This window comes from Sabethes cyaneus, chromosome 3 (assembly GCF_943734655.1).
Source record: "Sabethes cyaneus chromosome 3, idSabCyanKW18_F2, whole genome shotgun sequence".
Taxonomy (NCBI): domain Eukaryota; kingdom Metazoa; phylum Arthropoda; class Insecta; order Diptera; family Culicidae; genus Sabethes; species Sabethes cyaneus.
The window spans coordinates 62737374-62756606 of NC_071355.1; the positions used below are offsets into that span (position 1 = coordinate 62737374).

General features: G+C 37.2%; 1 protein-coding gene across 1 annotated transcript in view; it reads right to left on the reverse strand.

The window, feature by feature from the left end:
• The window catches only part of LOC128739646 (uncharacterized), a 106411-nt gene that overhangs the window by 12375 nt on the left and 74803 nt on the right, over window positions 1-19233 (reverse strand). Inside the window, exon 9 of the mRNA XM_053835142.1 lies at window positions 59-644. Coding sequence (XP_053691117.1) covers window positions 59-644 — 586 coding nt within the window. The remainder of the gene's footprint in view (window positions 1-58; window positions 645-19233) is intronic.

Genomic DNA, 19233 nt, shown 5'->3' on the forward strand with positions numbered 1-19233 from the left:
CGGTTTTTCGTGGAACGGAGAGGAATTAAGTAAATGGAATAAAGCTAATCATTCTTACGTTACGAAATCCGGTCTCATTTCGGGACTTTCTGCCCAGCACTGTCGCATAATGTTGATTGCTTCTGGCGGGGCAGCACCCTTCGACACGGACGGACGTATGAGTGGAGGCGGTTTTTTGATTTTCGCTATAATTTCCTCGGGCGAAAGTGACAGCATGCAGTACGGCTCACCCCGTACCACCACCTCCTGCATGATGATTCCGAAGGCGTACACATCGGCGGCCTGTGAACCGTACTTAGGATAGCCTTTGGTGCCTCGTAAAGCTTCCGGTGCGGTCCAGAGCAAATCTTTGGCACTTTTGGGTGGAGGCGTAATACCCTGCGCATCGTAGAAGCTGGGCATACCGTAGTCGGTAATTTTCAGCACCCACCGAGCGTCCACTACGCAGTTGCGGGACGACAGCGATCCGTGCACCCGGATTGGCGACCCGTGAAGGTAACGCATCCCTCGCACCAAATCCGTTAGCAGGCTTAGTCGAAAGGACCAGTCCAGTTTGATTTCATCCATAACGAGTACATCCTGCAGCGAACCGCGCGAACAGTGCTCGTACACCAGAGCGGTGCGGGTCGGCTCGTTCAGCCACCCTGCAATGGGATAATAATCAGAGGAAACACGATAAATAGACTGTTTAATTATGCGCTAATACGACTCTTCTGGCGAGAAAGTTGCTTCGCGTTTCGTGCTTGGTTCGTAACCTTTAATGCTCGGTGGAAAATTGAAGTAATTATTTCAATTTAAGAAAGGCAAAAGCGGTTTTCATAATTTGTTCGTGGTAGCTTCCATTTTCAAATAATAATTAGAAAAATTGACTTCTATTTTGCTGATAATTGTAAAGATTTTCACAAATTCTACTGTACACCGAAAGTGTAAATTAATGCGAGAGCAGCAATTTACTCAGTTTCCAGATGTAATCAGATGAAACGATTAAAAAATGTAATGAATAATTGTTCCGTTCACCGTCGCAACCGTTTGGTCGGATCGTTATAAAATTAGTAATAAAATTTAAACTAAAAGTAAGTTTTTTTGCGTTGAAATTATCTACCTCATTGGAATTCGGAAACCCTGTACCCAAACCAAACTGACTCAAACTGTAAATTTTTTTAGCAGTTATTAAATAGACAAACAATGAAAATTCTATGAAAGCCCGTTTGCAACCTCACTTTTGTACCAAAGGATATAAATTTCATACGTTTTATTTGAAAAACTGTTCTGGCCTGTTTTGTGTTAAGCGATGAAAACGTACAACGTGAGTTATTTAATCGTCAAACAAATGTAAACCACATATGATAAACCAACAACTACCCCTTCCATATAATACATATTACGGTGAAAGCTGTTGGCTGACCATCCAGCGTCAGGTACGGTATTGTGGCGGAAGCTGCAACTGAAATTCGAATCGGACTGTGAACATACTGTGGCTAACTGCATACAGCACGTAGGGGAGACTAACCTTGCTATAAGAGAAATATAAAAAAAAACAAAGTTCAAAAAGAACATTTTGCAATAAAATTTAATAAAATTATACAGCAGTCAAACCAACTGAAGTCGATTGTTGCCGACATTTATGCTATGCAGCGGTAGCGAATTAGTACTGCAGCTGGTCACCGTTTCCCCACGTACAGCAACAGTCTCTAGTGAAATGAACTTCCCACCAGAGCAACCCCGGCTTTCGAATGCTCCGCTGGGGGTCATTTCCGGTAGTCCAACGCTCAGTCAAGTGCAGCACAACGATGACGAGTGCTTTTGATGATGATGATGATGATGATGATGATGCCAGCTGGCGGAATTATATGGCATCACAACGGGATGAGTAGGAAGTAAGTTTATTTGGTCTGCAGTTGAAAGCATTTTTGAGTAATTTTTCGCAGTTTACGATAGAAGAAATAAAATGCGGTCACAACATTATATACCTAGACCTACTCGAAAAATGCACTCGGTTGCACTCTAGTTGTACTACTAGATATGTATCTAAGTATTTTTTGACAAACAGAAGCATGGAAGATCATATTTCATGTTTTTAACACCAATCTTATTCTTGTTTAAAAAAATATTGATTTTGTCGTCCGAATAAGTTCAAAACTCTGGATTTCTGAGTTCCATCATAAAAATTTTTTATATTAAATTTCATAGTAAAGCTGTCCGAGCCTGATCCCACCCGTGGACATCAAATTGGATTTGAAATTGAACTTGAAATTGGCCTTACCTCAATTCCCACAAACAGACTTTGAAATGGACCTTACATTGGACTTAAAATGGGAGTTGAAATTAGAATCGAATTTGACTTGAAATTAGACTTGATATCGGACATGAAACTGAACTTGTAATTAAACTTAAAATGAGAACTGAAGTTTGACATAAAATTGGATCAATTTGGACTTAACTGGATTCAATATTTTAATTAAAATTAGAGATTGGGTTTTAACAGGTTGGATTAGAATTATATATGGGATTGGACGGGAACAATTTGAAATTGGATATTAAATTGAATTTGAAATTAGACCTAAGTTGGATTTTCAAATGGAGTTGAAATTGGAATTAAAATGAACTAAAAGTTGACTTTAAAATGGGTCATTAAATTGGGCTTGGAATTGAACCTCAATCGTACTACAAATTGCACTTATAATTCGACTTGAGATTGGGCTTAAAATTAGATCTGAAATTGCATTTTAAATCGGAGTTGAAATTGAAAGTAAATTGGACATGAAATTAGCATAAGCATAAGCATAGGATACCGTCCGTGTACTGCTACTCCGTTATTGACCAGGACCGATAAAAATTGCAAAATGAAGGCTGGAAAAAGCATACTAGGGACAGCACGCTATTCCTCATTCTGCAACCTTATCAGGTCCCTGCATGTTGATCAATACCGACGCCGGCCACATCCAAATGCGGGTCCTGGTGGGATGGGAAGGAATGTTAGCCCAATACTTGTTGCTACTAAAGACCAGGGAATCCTCTGCATCTTCACAAGTATTTCGGAAAAGGAATTGTTGTTAGTAGATGGGGGGAGCTAGATGGATAAGGTAAGCATGTAAGCACCTTTTATATAAGACTAACCTGGATATTCGAAAATTTTCTTGTAAAGCCGGTAATTACGAAAATTAAGATACCGTAAACGTACCATATTCTGCGCAGTTAAGACATTTTTATGATTCTTCCGCTATTCTAAGTATTCTAGATTTAAATTAACAACGTGGATAGCCTCAACGTGTAGTGCTACGGTCTATAATATCTGCTCAAAAATATAGGAATTATAAGTCGACCAACAATTGAGTATATTTTTCGTTTTGTAAACTTATCCACGGTGCCTAATTCTGCGCACTTTCTTGCCCATGTTCCTAATTCTGCGCATGTTTGGTTCAAATTCTGCGCACCCAAAAAGTGAAAATAAATACTCCTGCCATGCTGTTTATGTCTTTATACGCTGAAACCACACTAAAAAATCCGGCATTAGCCATTACCATAATTAAATCCATGATCCGGACTTCTTGTGCTGTCCGGGTGGCAAAGGAATTTGTTATCATTTTTATTGCCTCATTTTAAATATTTAATTCTCGATAACGTAAAGGGCGAATTGACTCGGATTTTCTGCATACTGAACATTACACTGTAAACTAGTACTAAAAATAGTGTTTTCATGTAGAAACCACTTCCCCACTCTCTGACAGCCCCATGAGGTTGGACATTTAAAAAAATAGAAGACATGGTTTCATGAATTGGCGCTCGTAGTTTCGGACCCCGAGACACACCACAGGATGCCAACCAATGCAAGTTGAAGATTCTACTTGAATTTTCGTGCCTCTATAACGCAGTCATTCGGGTGAGGTTACGTATTATTTCGCGATTTCTTCGTAGGATACATTACTGCGCAGAATTTGGAACATGAATAAAAAATCTGTGCCTAAATCTGCGCACTATTGCATCGCATTTTTCTAAGGAAAGCAATGCATGCAATCACTCTTTTTGTCTAAAACATGACTTAAACTAATTATTCTTTCTAATTATGCTGGGTAATTTGATCATTGCAAAGAATTTAGATCATCATTTTGTTAATTTTCTAGAAGGACAATCTTAGCGTTGGTGCTAACAACGATGTTTTCTATCTATTTTTATTTTTTTTTATTTTTATTTATTTGCAGTCAATCGTGTGTAGACCGTGATACAAGCTTAACCTAATGTTATCAATCGATTACATATTCTATTTATGTTTGCTCGTTTCTGCTAGTTTTCTGCTAGTTTTCTGTTGTTATTGACTTGAATTACTTATTGTTCTAAAATATTGCTTCAATTTGGTTTTTTTAATTGTGAAGTGAATAAAATTACAATGTTGGTTGTATAGCACCATCATTTGATTTATGGGCCCGAATTTAGCATAATTAGTTCGATAATGATCCGTGGCAAATAGTTTACGTACACGTAAATTTCTAGTAGGTGCGTAAAAATTTAATTTAAAATTAATAAAGATAAGAGTTCGGCAGAGTCAATACGTTGTGAGACTATGTCATTAACAAATGAGACCATTGCAAATTCACGACGCGCCTTTAATGTTTCGATATTTATAAGCTTGCAGCGGTCGTCATATGACGGAAGAGGAAGGCTCGTCCAATTTAAATTACGGAGTGCGTACAACAAGAATTGTTTTTGTATTGATTCTATTCTATTTATGTGTGCATTGGCAAACGGAGACCATACCACGCTACAGTACTCAAGAATTGAACGAACGTAGTAAATGTAAAGTGTTTTAATGTGTATGGGTCTCGAAAATTAAAGCTAAAGCGTTTTATGAAAGAGAGCATGTTGCTTGCTTTACAAGTAATTGTATTATAGTGATCTATAAACGTTAATTTTGAGTCTAGAATAACTCCCAAATCTCTAATTCGTTCACAATTTTCTATCATTTGATCTCCAAGGGAGATGTTGGTTATAGGTGTATTTCGTTTCCTACTGAATTTAATTAATTTACATTTGTTCACGTTTAGTTGAAGTAAGCTCTTCTTACACCAATTATAAAAAATTTGAATTTCGTTACAAAATGTGTTGACATCTGTCTCATTTTTTATTTCTAAGTATAATTTCATATCGTCGGCGTAAATAAGGATTTTTATATTCTTGAGAACGAATGAGATATCATTAACGAATAAAATAAACAATAGCGGTCCTAAATGAGACCCTTGAGGGACTCCAGAAGTGACTTGAATGGGATTAGATGTTTTTCCTTTAAATTTAACAATTTGCTGGCGGTATGTGAGATATGATTCGATCCATATTAAAAGTTCTTGATGTATACCTATTTTTTGCAATTTGAAGAGAAGCATTGGTATATCAATGCGATCAAAGGCTTCACTAAAGTCGGTATATAAGGCTTTAACGTAGTTTCCATTATCTATTGCGTTAAGCGAAAAGTTAACAAACTCGAGTAAATTTGTTGTGGTTGAGCGTCCTTTGTAGAAACCATGTTGTGTATGAGTAATTCTATTTTTTATTTGCGAGAATACCTTCTTATTGACAATTGCTTCAAAAGGTTTTGGAATACAAGAGATAATTGCAATACCCCTATAATTACGGATATCAGATTTCTTACCAGCTTTGAACACAGGCACTAAGAAAGATCTTTTCCAGATGCTTGGGAAAATTCCAGATTGAAGGGACATATTAAAAAGCCTGAATAGTGGAGTAGCTAGCTCTGTTGCTAGTTTCCTTATGAATGCTGGAGGTAAACCGTCTGGTCCGGGGCCTTTGGAGGAATCTAATGTTTCTAAGGCGTCTAATATTTCTAATACACTAATTTGTCTAACGTTTACGTCATTTGAGGATTCTGGAAAATGTGTAAAGTAGCCGTAATCGCGATACTCTTCTGTGAATGTACCATAGATATCTCGGAAGAAAGTGGCAAAAAGGTCGCAAATTTCTTCTATGTTATCTGTGGTTTTTTCGTCCAAATGCATTCTAGATGGAAAGTTTTCTGATATTAATTTTGATTTTACATAGTTGAAAAAGTTTTTTGGTTTTGATTTTATCTCACGCTCGGTTTTTTGTATATACTCTTCAAAGGCAACATTTATTGCTTGGTTTAGTTGATCTCAGAGATCAAGATAATTTGCTAAATTATTGTCATTGTTATGGTTTTTGTATGCTTTATGTGCCTTTTGCTTGCGATTTTTTATATTTTTTATTTGACTGTTGTACCATATAGGATACTTTGAATGAGCCTGATGTCTTTTTTGTTTCATAGGCACTTCGTCTTTTAATATTTCAAATATGAGCTTATAGAAGGCTTCGACAGCCATTTCTACATTGTTTTCATTTCGAAATACATGTTGCCAATTAATATTGTGAAGCCTTTGTTTTATGTTCCCATAATTTGCGGACTGAAAGTCCGATACTTTTTCATATTCGCACTCGTAGGGTCGTAGATTTTCATGTATAAATAACGAATATTCGATGGCGGTATGAAATACCTCGTTTTTCCATAATGGAGTTTGAGATTCAGTTACACAGAAGTCTTCGCCTATGTTAGTAAACAATAAGTCTAAGTAGCAATCTTGCCTATTCTTTATGTGATTAATCTGATAAAGGCCCAAGTTGGCAGATTTGTCAAATATTAATTGCAAGGTTTCGTTTTCACCAACGACTGGGAGAAGAATGCTCTTGTTGTCAATGTCTGTAATGAAGTCAAGATTGCGTTGATTGAAATCTCCGTATATGTGAAGCTTTATTTCAGGAGAGAGCTCAGATAAGACATTTTCCGCGACTTCAAAAAACTTTTCATAGTTTTCTTTACGTGCATTGTTTGGAGGAAAATAGACGGACGCAAAGACATGTGTCTCACCAGCTATTCGTGCTTTCGCCCATACATGTTCAAATTCGGTAAATGATGGAGTGATTATGATGTCTGAGTCTAGCTCTGATAGAATAGCAATTAATACACCGCCACCTGATTTCATTTCAGACAATTGATAATTACGATCATTTCTATAGACATTATATCTATTACCAAAAACTTCCTCGCTATGTACACTATCATCCCAACTAGTTTCGGTTACAAGAATTATAGAAAAGGAGCAACATAAGATATTCTTTTGAATTTCATTAATTTTGTGAGCACTTCGCATGCGGTTTAGATTTTGGCAGTATACCGAAACTTCAGTTACCGTAGAATAATTAAGCGAAGAAGTTGATGGGGTTTCAATGATTAAATTGTTTGGTGTATTTTCCAAGCAATGTTTGGAATGAGTATTAATAGTAGCGTGGTTATCAAACATATTTACCGAACTATGACTTATTTCATCAAAAACACGAGTGTTGCTGCAGGCAAGCCAATGTGTAGCAGAAGAATTAGATGCCATCGGTCGTTGCGGTTCATCATTTGTTGTGTAAGGGTTGAGCGTTTCTCCCCGCTGAAATTGTATTGCAGGTCTCAAAGGTGGTCCAGAAAAGTGATGTCTAGCAGCCGCAAGTAGTACTCTATCCGGGGGAAGATGATTTCGATGATTGCTGATGTTATTGAGTTGTGGATGATCGAAAGAAATATAGCTGTTATTCCTGTTGTTGTAATTATTCCTGTTGATATTGTTGTTATTCCTGTAGTTGTTGTTGTAGTTGTTATTCCTATTGCTGTTATTGTTATTCCTGTTGCTGTTGTTGTTATTTCTGTTGTAATTGTTGTTGTTATTTCTGTTGTAATTGTTGTTGTTGTAATTTCTGTTATAATTGTTGTTGTTATTTCTGTTGTAATTGTTGTTGTAATTGTTGTTGTTATTTCTGTTGTAATTGTTGTTGCTGTTGCTGTTGTTGTTGTTGTTGTTGTTGTTGTTGTTGTTGTTGTTGTTGTTGTTGTTGTTGTTGTTGTTAATATTTCTGCGGTTGTTGTTGTTAATATTTCTACGGTTGTTGATATTAGTCCGGTTACTATTACTGTTATAGTTATTTGATCCTCTGTTATGATTGTGACTCCTGTTGTTGTTGTTGTTGTTGTTGTTGATGTAGTTGTTGTTCATAGTGGCACGTAGTTGACGTTGAGAGCGCTTCTTCCGATTTCGCCACGCCTTGAATTCCTTAAGTTCCTGCATTTCGCGTCGTTTTATTTTTTCATCGTATTTCCTCCAGTCAGCAGACCAACGCGACCAACCAATGAATCGCCATCCCGAATAATCATATAAAATGCTTTCAGTTTCACGTTAAATTATTTCGCTCTCAAATATTATGACCTGTTTGTGAATAATAGCGTAATATTCAACAGACATTTATAAAAAATAACGCAATGATCATAGTTATGCGCAGTGTTAAAAATATTCTGATATAAAGAAAAATGCGCAGAATTAGGAGCTGCGCAGAATTGGGAGCGGTCACGGTATAAACAATACCTAAACTTATGCAGTTTATTCAAGAAGAGAATTATTTTCAGCTAAAAGCTATTCAGGTTGAAATTGAGTGTTCTTCATTTGACAAAAAAATCGAAATAAAATGAAATAAGAGAAATGTTAAAATTTTGCCTCTAAGTTGACATCCAGACATGTTGTATGTTCGGATCTCGGCTGGGAGAGGCTGTAAGAGTCCATAGGATCGAGTCCCTTCGAGACGCGGCCGGAGTCGAAACAAGGTGACAACTTATCCTGCATGCTTTTCAAGATCGCTCTTGAGGGGGTAATTCGACAAGCAGATATCGAATCGAGGAGTTTTATTTTTTAGTAATTGTAGCAAACTACGCAGGCTATGCGCTTTGATATTAAAGCCAGAAACATTACCACGGTGCTAGACTGAAAGCAGAGGCCAAGAGGATTGAGCTTAAAATAAATGCGTCGAAGACAAAATATATACATGACAGAGGCTCAAACGAGACCAAAGCGCGCTTTTGGCGGACGGTAATTGTTGACAACGACGAACCAGAAATGGTAGATGGGTTCGTGTATGTGGGATCGCTGGTGATCGTAGAGATCCAGCAACGTATTAAACAGGACATCGAGTCTACTTTATCCTTCACAATACGGTACGATCAAGAGGCATAAGCTGCCGTACGAAGCTGACAATGTACAAACCCCCTACTAGACCGATAGTTTTTATTTTAAGGGATTTAACAATGCGCGCTGAGGACATACACACCCTTGCGGACGATATTTGGCTAAGTACAAGCTGGAAGTGAAGTGTGACGCAGGTGCATCCCAACAAACATTTTATTTGAAGAACAGCTTATTCAACCATTATATAGCTAATTTACAGTAAACAAGCGCTTGATAAGCTATTACACAACAAAAATGTTTGTTGGGATGAATCAAAGGACACTACCTGAGGAGACTACTAACGGATTTGTCGATAGTCGGTAAGCTACGGTGAACAGGATACGTCGTAAGGAAAACGATTCTATTCAGCAACCCCACCGGCACCCAGAACAGAGGGACGCAACGTGCGATATGGCTTGACCGAGTCTAACCGACATTTTTTATTTTTTTAATAGAAAAAACTACAACTTCAGAAATGCCTGCGAAATGAGCGACGAGTAACCCAAAATCAAGTTGAATGAAGCTCAAAACAGCACGAACCATCTCGACTCTAAGCTGCTGACGACGACGACGAGGATCGTACAATCAGCCCTTCAAATTTTCTTGTGCTTTAAACCAGGACCCGGCATAGTCGAAACAAATAAATGAAGCTGACTTTCTCTCATCTTCGCCAAGCGCCTGGTTTCATTCATTGAACAGAACGTTTCAAGCAAGCGTCAGTTGTAGTTGGTCACTGTTCCAAGTGATGACAACTGTAAATCAGGCACGAAAATTAAATATTACATACGTGGACATACATGTAGGAAATGTTACTCAAATTCAATTCATTTGCGTTAAAAGTTACTGAACTTCTACTGAATATTTGATAGAAAAGTGAAAATAAAACTTTAAAACCGATCGTTATGCTGATATGAAACCCGTTTTACTGCCACTGATTGAAGCCAGCTTTGAAGCGAAGCGGTGTTGCTTCTGTTGAAACCGAAGCTTCATTGCTTCATTGTCGAGTGACGATTTGCAATTGAAAGTGACGTTGCCGGGTCCTGCTATAAACTGATGGCTGTGAAATTTCAAGCATGAAAGTGTAGAACAAATTTTCTTCTGGGAGGGGGTTTGAACCCCCAAAACTGCCACCCCCATCGCTACGCCCATGAATTGAACTAATACCATGTGTGTGTCATTATGACTTAAGTCTTACTTGGCGTAGTTTCGTATTGCGTCTCGTTCGGTGTGCACGTACCATGTTTGTGTTACGGTCGTTGATAATAAATAAATTCCGAAACGGTGTTGCATGCGGCACTATTTTTCGTGACCTCAAACATCACGTATTGGGTCTCGGTCGGTGTGCACGTACCACGTTTGTGTTACGGTCGTTGATAATAAATAAATTCCGAAACGGTGTTGCATGCGGCACTATTTTTCGTGACCTCGAACATCCCGGCATAAAAAGAGGCTTTGTATCCTATACAGTAAACAGATTTGTCGAGACGGGATCAGTTGGAAACCGCACAAAAACAGAAGAAAACGAAGCGTTAGACCTGCAGAGGTCAAAGAGGTCATTCAAGAGCGAATTCGTCGCAGTTGCGATAGGTCCGCACGGAAAATGGCAGTTGAGCCCAATAATAACAGGGAATCTCTTCGTCGAATTTTGAAAATGGATCTGGATAAGAAAGCATTCAAAAAACGTAAAATCCATGAATTAACGGAATCAACAAAACAAAAACGGCAGGAAAGATGCAAACTGCTACTCCGTCGGCACGGTGCTTCCAAAGTGATCTTTTCTGATGAGATGTTGTTTGTTCTTTAAACCCCGCATCATGCTTAAAATGATCGGTTGTGGTCGGTCTCGATCATGGACGTTTCAAAGCACAAATGGAATGTACCACGATACCAAAATTCATCAGCGGTCATGGCATGGGGAAGCATTTCAAAGAAAGGCCAACTTTCTCTTGTATTTTTTGCAAGGGTGTAAAAGTTAATGCAAAATACTATCTAGATATGGTCTTAGAACACCATTTGATGCCTTACGTTTGAGGGAATTCATGGTGAAGAATATTACTGCTTTCAACAGGATTAAGCCCCAGCCCACCCTGCATATCTTGTGCAGACGTGGTGCAAAGCCAATCTGACGGATTTCACTTCGAATAACGAATGGCCTCCAAGTTTTCCTGGTTTGAAATCACTGGATTTTTGTATATGGGGGTAGATGCAGCAGAAGCTCAAGGATTATAAATATCATAATTTGGATGAATTTAAGTTAGTTATCAACAAGATATGGGATGATATTTCGATGGAAGCAGTGCGTGCCGCATGTAATGACTTCAAAAAGCATTTGAAGCTCTTCCCCACCTTCACCAAAAAATTTTCATTTCTTTCCCTACCGTCCCTTCATCAATTGTAGAACCATCGTTTCAAAAAATATTAATTTGAAGCGTGTTATCCACGCAAAAGGCGATTCAATAGAGCAATGATTGTTTGTTGCGTTCTGTATCTATGGGTAAAAAGCCTTGGGCTTAAGCGTCTTTCTAAGACTTGACCCTTCTTTATCGATAGACTTCACAACCGGCGGTAGAGTACGGGACAGCTGCGGGGCTAGTGCAACAATCCTGCTGACTCTTTTTAGCAGCACCGCCTAGCCTGCATTCGAACATACGACAACTGGCTTGTTAGTCCAGCATCGTACCTCGAAGCTAACTGGGCGGTCATATTTATGGGTAGACAGCTTCTAAAACTAAAATTCGAAATAAAGCCTTTATTTACAAAATTATATGACTTTGTTTTTGTTCGAATATCTATCTGTCTCACTGTACAAGACTAATCTGGATATTCAAAGATTTGATTGTAAGCCAATAATTTAGAAAATTAATATAAAAAATTCTCCTATTTTTTATGAATTTAATAAAATGGTAATGGTACCCTATAAACAGTCAAAATTTGTTAATTTATATCGGAAAATACTATTCCGCTATTATGTACAAGCGTGAGGCGAGAGGTGGCTCTTAAACCATGTGGTAAACTTAAATTCATTTGACTCTAAAATAAAAATCAATCACAATGCTGCTTCCTGAGTTGATAAGCATTTCCTCTCACCATCGCTAATATGTTGAAATATTGTACTCTATATGCTTGCCAAGAGTCAAAAATCTAAAATAAAAAGTCAAACTTAAAAACAAACATTCGGTAGTAAAGACAATAGTAAAAAATCAAATGTTGAACATTAGTTATATTTAAAAGTCTAGAGAAAAATTTTAAAATTAAAATGAAAAATAAAGTCGTAAGTTAAAATACTAAAACCAAATGCTTATAATGAAAATGAAAAATTTTCAAATCAAAATTCAAATGCCGAAAATTAAAATAAAAAAAAGTAAAGTTCAAAATCAAAAGATTAAAGTTAAAAATTATACTTCAATGCTAAAAATTAAAAGTCTCAAATAAAAAATCAAAAATCGTAAGAAGAAAGTCTAAAGATTAAAAATATAGTCAAAGTTTTAAAATTTAAGGACAAGAAAAAACATGAAAACTTAAGTCGAAATTTAAAGTACATCTCTCGGACAAAATTCGGAAAGCAAAATATTTATACTCAATAGTCTAGAGTCAAAATTCAAAAGCCAAAAATTAAAAGTCAAAAGTCAAAAGTCAAAAGTCAAAAGTCAAAAGTCAAAAGTCAAAAGTCAAAAGTCAAAAGTCAAAAGTCAAAAGTCAAAAGTCAAAAGTCAAAAGTCAAAAGTCAAAAGTCAAAAGTCAAAAGTCAAAAGTCAAAAGTCAAAAGTCAAAAGTCAAAAGTCAAAAGTCAAAAGTCAAAAGTCAAAAGTCAAAAGTCAAAAGTCAAAAGTCAAAAGTCAAAAGTCGAAAGTCAAAAGTCAAAAGTCAAAAGTCAAAAGTCAAAAGTCAAAAGTCAAAAGTCAAAAGTCAAAAGTCAAAAGTCAAAAGTCAAAAGTCAAAAGTCAAAAGTCAAAAGTCAAAAGTCAAAAGTCAAAAGTCAAAAGTCAAAAGTCAAAAGTCAAAAGTCAAAAGTCAAAAGTCAAAAGTCAAAAGTCAAAAGTCAAAAGTCAAAAGTCAAAAGTCAAAAGTCAAAAGTCAAAAGTCAAAAATCAAAAGTCAAAAGTCAAAAGTCAAAAGTCAAAAGTCAAAAGTCAAAAGTCAAAAGTCAAAAGTCAAAAGTCAAAAGTCAAAAGTCAAAAGTCAAAAGTCAAAAGTCAAAAGTCAAAAGTCAAAAATCAAAAGTCAAAAGTCAAAAGTCAAAAGTCAAAAGTCAAAAGTCAAAAGTCAAAAGTCAAAAGTCAAAAGTCAAAAGTCAAAAGTCAAAAGTCAAAAGTCAAAAGTCAAAAATCAAAAGTCAAAAGTCAAAAGTCAAAAGTCAAAAATCAAAAGTCAAAAGTCAAAAGGCAAAAGTCAAAAGTCAAAAGTTAAAAGTCAAAAGTCAAAAGTCGGGGATTAAAAATCATATGGCAATAATTCAAGGTCAAAAATCAAGAGTGGAAAATTAAAAATTTGAAATTTGAGTTGAAATGCGTGTCGTTTTCTATTCTAAGGTTCCATTCGCCACCATGTGGATTAAATCGGGTTTTGTAATATGAAACGAAAACTGTGAATATTTCAAAACATCCCTAACTTCATTTTCGAAACATAATACGTGTTTGTCAGTCAATTTTACATAAGAATCCTCCAACGGGAAAACATAATAAATTTTTAGCGGTAGTTGTGGGACATTTCAATAAAGCTAGTTTTTAATGGTGAACGACGAACGAAATTATCAGGTGGGTTTGCGCTTCTGTCCGGTAACACGTACCAAAATAGTTTGTCTTACATTGTTCTCTATTCGAGATGGGTACTGCTGATCCAACCATATGCTTTTTCAACTCCTTCATTTTTATTTAGCTGGTAACGTAATAGTTTTACTGTAGCCTTTTAGCTCTTTGTACTGCATCCGTGCGAGGATATGTACAGTGATAGTTACATTGACTGTACATCATCATGACGGCGCGGAAAGCTTGACATCAGCTGGAGTTATGAAAAGCAGAAGGAACAAGGTCGACATTTAATGGCAGCATCTAAGTTGCAGCCAGAGTTTTGAGTGCGACGATGATGTTGATCCAGATGATGATGATGACGAGGATGATGATGTTCTTGATGTATTTCATTTCCTATCCTGAATCGAAACCATTCGACATTCCGTCCTCTATGGAAGGGGTTGGCAACGGTCAAAAGCTAGCACTAACTGTCTACTGTAGTTCGCGCAGCATTCCAAACTGCTGACCTCCCCGTCCGACCGGACTAGGATGTGGCTGTGAAAGGAATCCCGAATTAATAACTATGGGTAGAACAGATCGCTTTTCATTCACATCATCTTGTACTGGCCGACGTTATGAATCGGGAATGAAAACGAAGCTCGAGTGGTGCTTCTGTGTACTTTTCGTAGCATGTTGAATGAGCTTGGTGGTAGCTGACTAGGGTAATTGCAGCTGTGTTGATGCAGAACTGAGTTTAACTTCCATAATTTGTGACCTACATTCTAATTTGGATTTTATCCAAACTCTCCAACTAGATTAAAATTTGAACTTTACTTATTGTATGCTATGAGTGAGTAACAATGGGCACATTAACTGACTAACAGCATCACTGTTTCATTACATTCATTCGTTTGATGAATACTGAAGTAGGTTTCCATCGCAATGGACTTGACAACACTTTGTGCAGTGATTGGATGGATGGTCAATGATTTGATTGAAACTTTACTCCATCAGCGAACTAGTAAGCTCTATCGTAATTAGCATGTTCGATTCTTTGCGTTCAGTGATCGTTGATAAAATGGTAGTCAAGGAAGTAGATGTTTATTGCACTCGCAATCTTTTATATTTATCTATACCTATAAAGAAGGATTTCTGTCTGTCTGTCTGTCTGTCTGTCTGTCTGTCTGTCTGTCTGTCTGTCTGTCTGTCCCATGTTCCTTATAGAATCGAAAACTACTGAACCAATCGGCGTGAAAATTTGCATGTAGAGGTTTTTGGGGCCAGGAAAGGTTTTAGTGATGGTTAGAGACCCCTCCCCCCACTAAAAGGGGGGGCTCCCATACAAATGAAACACAAATTTCTGCAAAACTCGAGAACTAATCAAGCAAATAGAACCAAATTTGGCATGTGGGTGTTTTCGGTAACAAGAATTTATTCTAGGGTAATTTGAGACCCCTCCCCTCTTTATAAGGGGAATTATAACTCCTCTCCCCTTTAAGAGGGGGGGCTTCCATACAAATTTCCTCATAACTCGAGAACTAATCAAGCAAATGGAACCAAATTTGGCATGTGTGTGTTTTTGGAGACAAAATTTTTTTCTATGATGAATTGGGACCCCTCCCCACTTTAGGAGGGGGGGGGCTCCTATACAAACGAAATACAAATTTCCTCATAACTCGAGAACTAATCCAGCAAATGGAACCAAATTTGGCATGTAGGTGTTTTTGGAGGCAAGAATTTTTTCTATGATGAATAAGAACCTTTCCCCACTTTAGGAGGGGGGCTCCTATACAAATGAAATACAAATTTCCTCATAACTCGAGAACTAATCAAGCAAATAGAACCAAATTTGGCATGTGGGTGTTTTCGGTGACAAGAATTTATTCTATGGTAAATTGAGACCCCTCCCTCTTTATAAGGGGAATTATAACTCCTCTCCCCTTTAAGAGGGGGGGCTTCCATACAAATTACCTCATAACTCGAGAACTAATCAAGCAAATGGAACCAAATTTGGCATGTGAAGATTTTCGAGGGCAAGAAAATTTTCTACGGTAAATTAGGACCCCTCCCCACTTTAAGAGGGGGGGCTCCTGTACAAATGAAATACAAATTTCCTCCTAACTCGAGAACTAATCAAGCAAATAGAACAACATTTGGCATGTGGGTGTTTTCGGTGACAAGAATTTATTCTATGGTGAATTGAGACCCCTCCCTCTTTATAAGGGGAATTATAACTCCTCTCCCCTTTAAGAGGGGGGGCTTCCATACAAATTTCCTCATAAATCGAGAACTAAACAAGCAAATGGAACCAAATTTGGCATGTGAAGGTTTTCGAGGGCAAGAAAATTTTTTATGTTGAATTAGGACCCCTTCCTACTTTAAGAGGAGGGGCTCCTGTACAAATGAAATACCAATTTCCTCATAACTCGAGAACTAATCAAGCGAATTGAACGAAATTTGGCATGTGTGTGTTTTTGGAGACAAATTTTTTTTCCAATGATGAATTAGGACCCCTCCCCACTTTAGGAGGGGGGTCCTATACAAACGAAATACAAATTTACTCATAATTCGAGAACTAATCAAGCAAATGGAACCATATTTGGCATGTGGGTGTTTTTGGAGGCAACCATTTTTTCCATGATAAATTAGAACTTCTTACCTTTTTAGGAGGGGGGGGGGCTCCCATACAAACGAAATACAAATTTCCTCATAGCTTTAGAACTAATCAAGCAAATGGAACCAAATTTGGCATGTGATAGTTTTAGATGGCAGAATATTTTTCTGTGGTGTATTACGACCCCTTCCCCTTTTAAGAGGGTGGGCTCTCATACAAATGAAATACAAATTTCCTTATAATTTGAGTACTATTCAAGCAAATGGAACCAAATTTAGCATGTAGAAGATTTTTGAGTCTTGAGTTTATTTTATGATAGTTAGAGACCTCTCACCCCTGTGGTAGGGGCATATGGACTCTCATACAAATAAAACAGAAATTTTTGCGAAACTCAAAAACTAATCCAACTCGAGAAATTCGAGACTCTTCCATAAAACATTAATCAATAACAAGACCACAAAAACTATCTATAGTAACACTAGATCATTCAGGACGAGCCGGTCGCGAGTGTTGCCGGTGACCCGCCGTCGGAAGCGCCGCCCACTGGGGGGCTTGCAAAACTCGAGATTGTGACAAAGATCATCCGAGATTCATGATTTATGTACAACACAGGTTAATTTGTGGCAATACGAAGTTTGTCGGGTCAGCTAGTATTCTATAAATATTGAGACGTGATGATTTATGCAACGGAAAAGTAATGGACAAGTTCAGCTCGATTACACAAGGCTTTTTGTGCTGTGTTTCACACTGGATTCATTTATCATTATATTCGTGTTGGGTAAGGGTGAAACAGTTTATAAACGAAAAAGTTTTATGCAGCTAGAAACGGGGTAGCATTTCTAAATCAATTTTCCAACCCGTAGGCCGACAATGAAAGTTCAGTTTTATGCCTTCAAGTGAACCCATTTTTTCCATATTCACCTACCAGGAGCAGGAGGTGCACGGTCTCTAGACTCTAGTAGACTGGAGCGAGAGCAATCTGATTACACGGTTCCACTCACCCTTTCCATATTGCTTTGTTGTCTTTCGCATAGTATGCTTCACAAAACCCAAAACGAGGCAAGTGAACTACATAACCGTTTCATCCAATACATTTTTTTTGCTTCCAAGCGAACGGTCGGTTACCACCCAATTTGCATAAAATTGGCCCGAAGCGCACGATTCCAGGCCACTAGTGGCAAGTGAGTAGCTTCTCGGTCTCCTGTGGGGCTCGGTCACTCGAGAAGCAATTTTCATTTTTAATTGAATTTGCATTGTAAGCTAGCACGTGTGTGTATATGTTTGCGGTGCGCTACAGTCAGTGACACTGATAAACAGACAATTATGTTGTCGTAGGTAGTAATATTGTAATGAGATTGTTGGCTCACTTTAGTTGGGAAATGGAAATTGCAGGTTAATTCGATGCTGGTAAATTTTGAATTTGAATAATTTTAAATAAGAAAACGGAAACGCCTGGGAGTCTTTGCAGATATCTACAGCTGAGCAACCGCTAATGAATGAGGACGATGCTCCAATAATATCGCCGCTCTTCAGTTTGACCAAGTTAAGGATGTAGTTGCTCTATCTCTCCAAGATAATCGTCCAACTGATGGGAAACATGAGGTAAACTATCCGTTTTGTAAGAACTAACTTGACTAACTTGAATTTGAATAATTTTAAATAAGAAAACGGAAACACCTGGGAGTCTTTGCAGATATCTACAACTGAGCAACCGCTAATGAATGAGGACGATGCTCCAATAATATCGCCGCTCTTCAGTTTGACCAAGTTAAGGATGTAGATGCTCTATCTCTCCAAGATAATCGTCCAACTGATGGGAAACATAAGGTAAACTATCCGTTTTGTAAGAACTATTAGTGTTGTATCCCATTCACTAAATATTGAGTTATTGGTTCATACATTGCATAAAAAAGTTTTTGTTGTAAGCAAACGGATACTTTCGGAACTATACAGTTTACTTTTAGTATACACAATAATTCTAATTAATCGAATTGAGCAAAATATTGTTAAATGATTCAAAAACTGTTTGTAGATTGCTGACTAGCTAACTAGGTGTTAATAATATTAATCATTTTTCTTAGTGTAAACTCTAAAGAAATGCCGGAAAGCTTCGTTCTGTCACATGGCCATATTTCTAATGATCTAATAATAGAAATTTCATGATAATAATTTTTGTTGTTACTGAGTTATGACATAAAAGCTTGTTTTTCCTGAATATTTAACTAATTCAAAACCAAATGAGAGAGAGAGAGAGAGAGAGAGAAACTGGCTAAAAGAAAGAAAAATAGTAATAGAAGAGGTGGAGTTCTACTACGTTCCTCGAGTAGTTTTCATAACCAATTTCATAATACCGCTATGAACTAAACCACTAGAACCGTCTGATGACCGCTATAAAACTTTTTTCCGACAAAGGGGCCTACTCTTGAGAAAATTTTTATAACCTCTTGAAGAGTCAAGCCATAAGGTCAACTAAATTAATTACGCTATGCTGTAAGCAGCAATATAACCGATTTAGCATTTCGCTTTGTTCGACAAAGCTATAGAGCATAATGCTTGCTGCGCAAAAAGTTTAATCACTCGGACAGCTTTATTAACTTAAAAACATCAAGCTGTAAGCAGAAAAGGTAAAGTTTTACTGTTTTTGATCGATTTGATTTACAGCGATAAAATATCCGAAAGAATATATAATAATTTCTCTGCAGTTTCCGTAGTTGTGCAGCATATGCGCATTAAATTTTATCATGTATATTGGAATAATAAGTGGCTAAAATTAACGCGCCATCAAAATTTTGTGACTTTCGAAAATTGGTTGTTTATTCAAAATAAATATTAATCA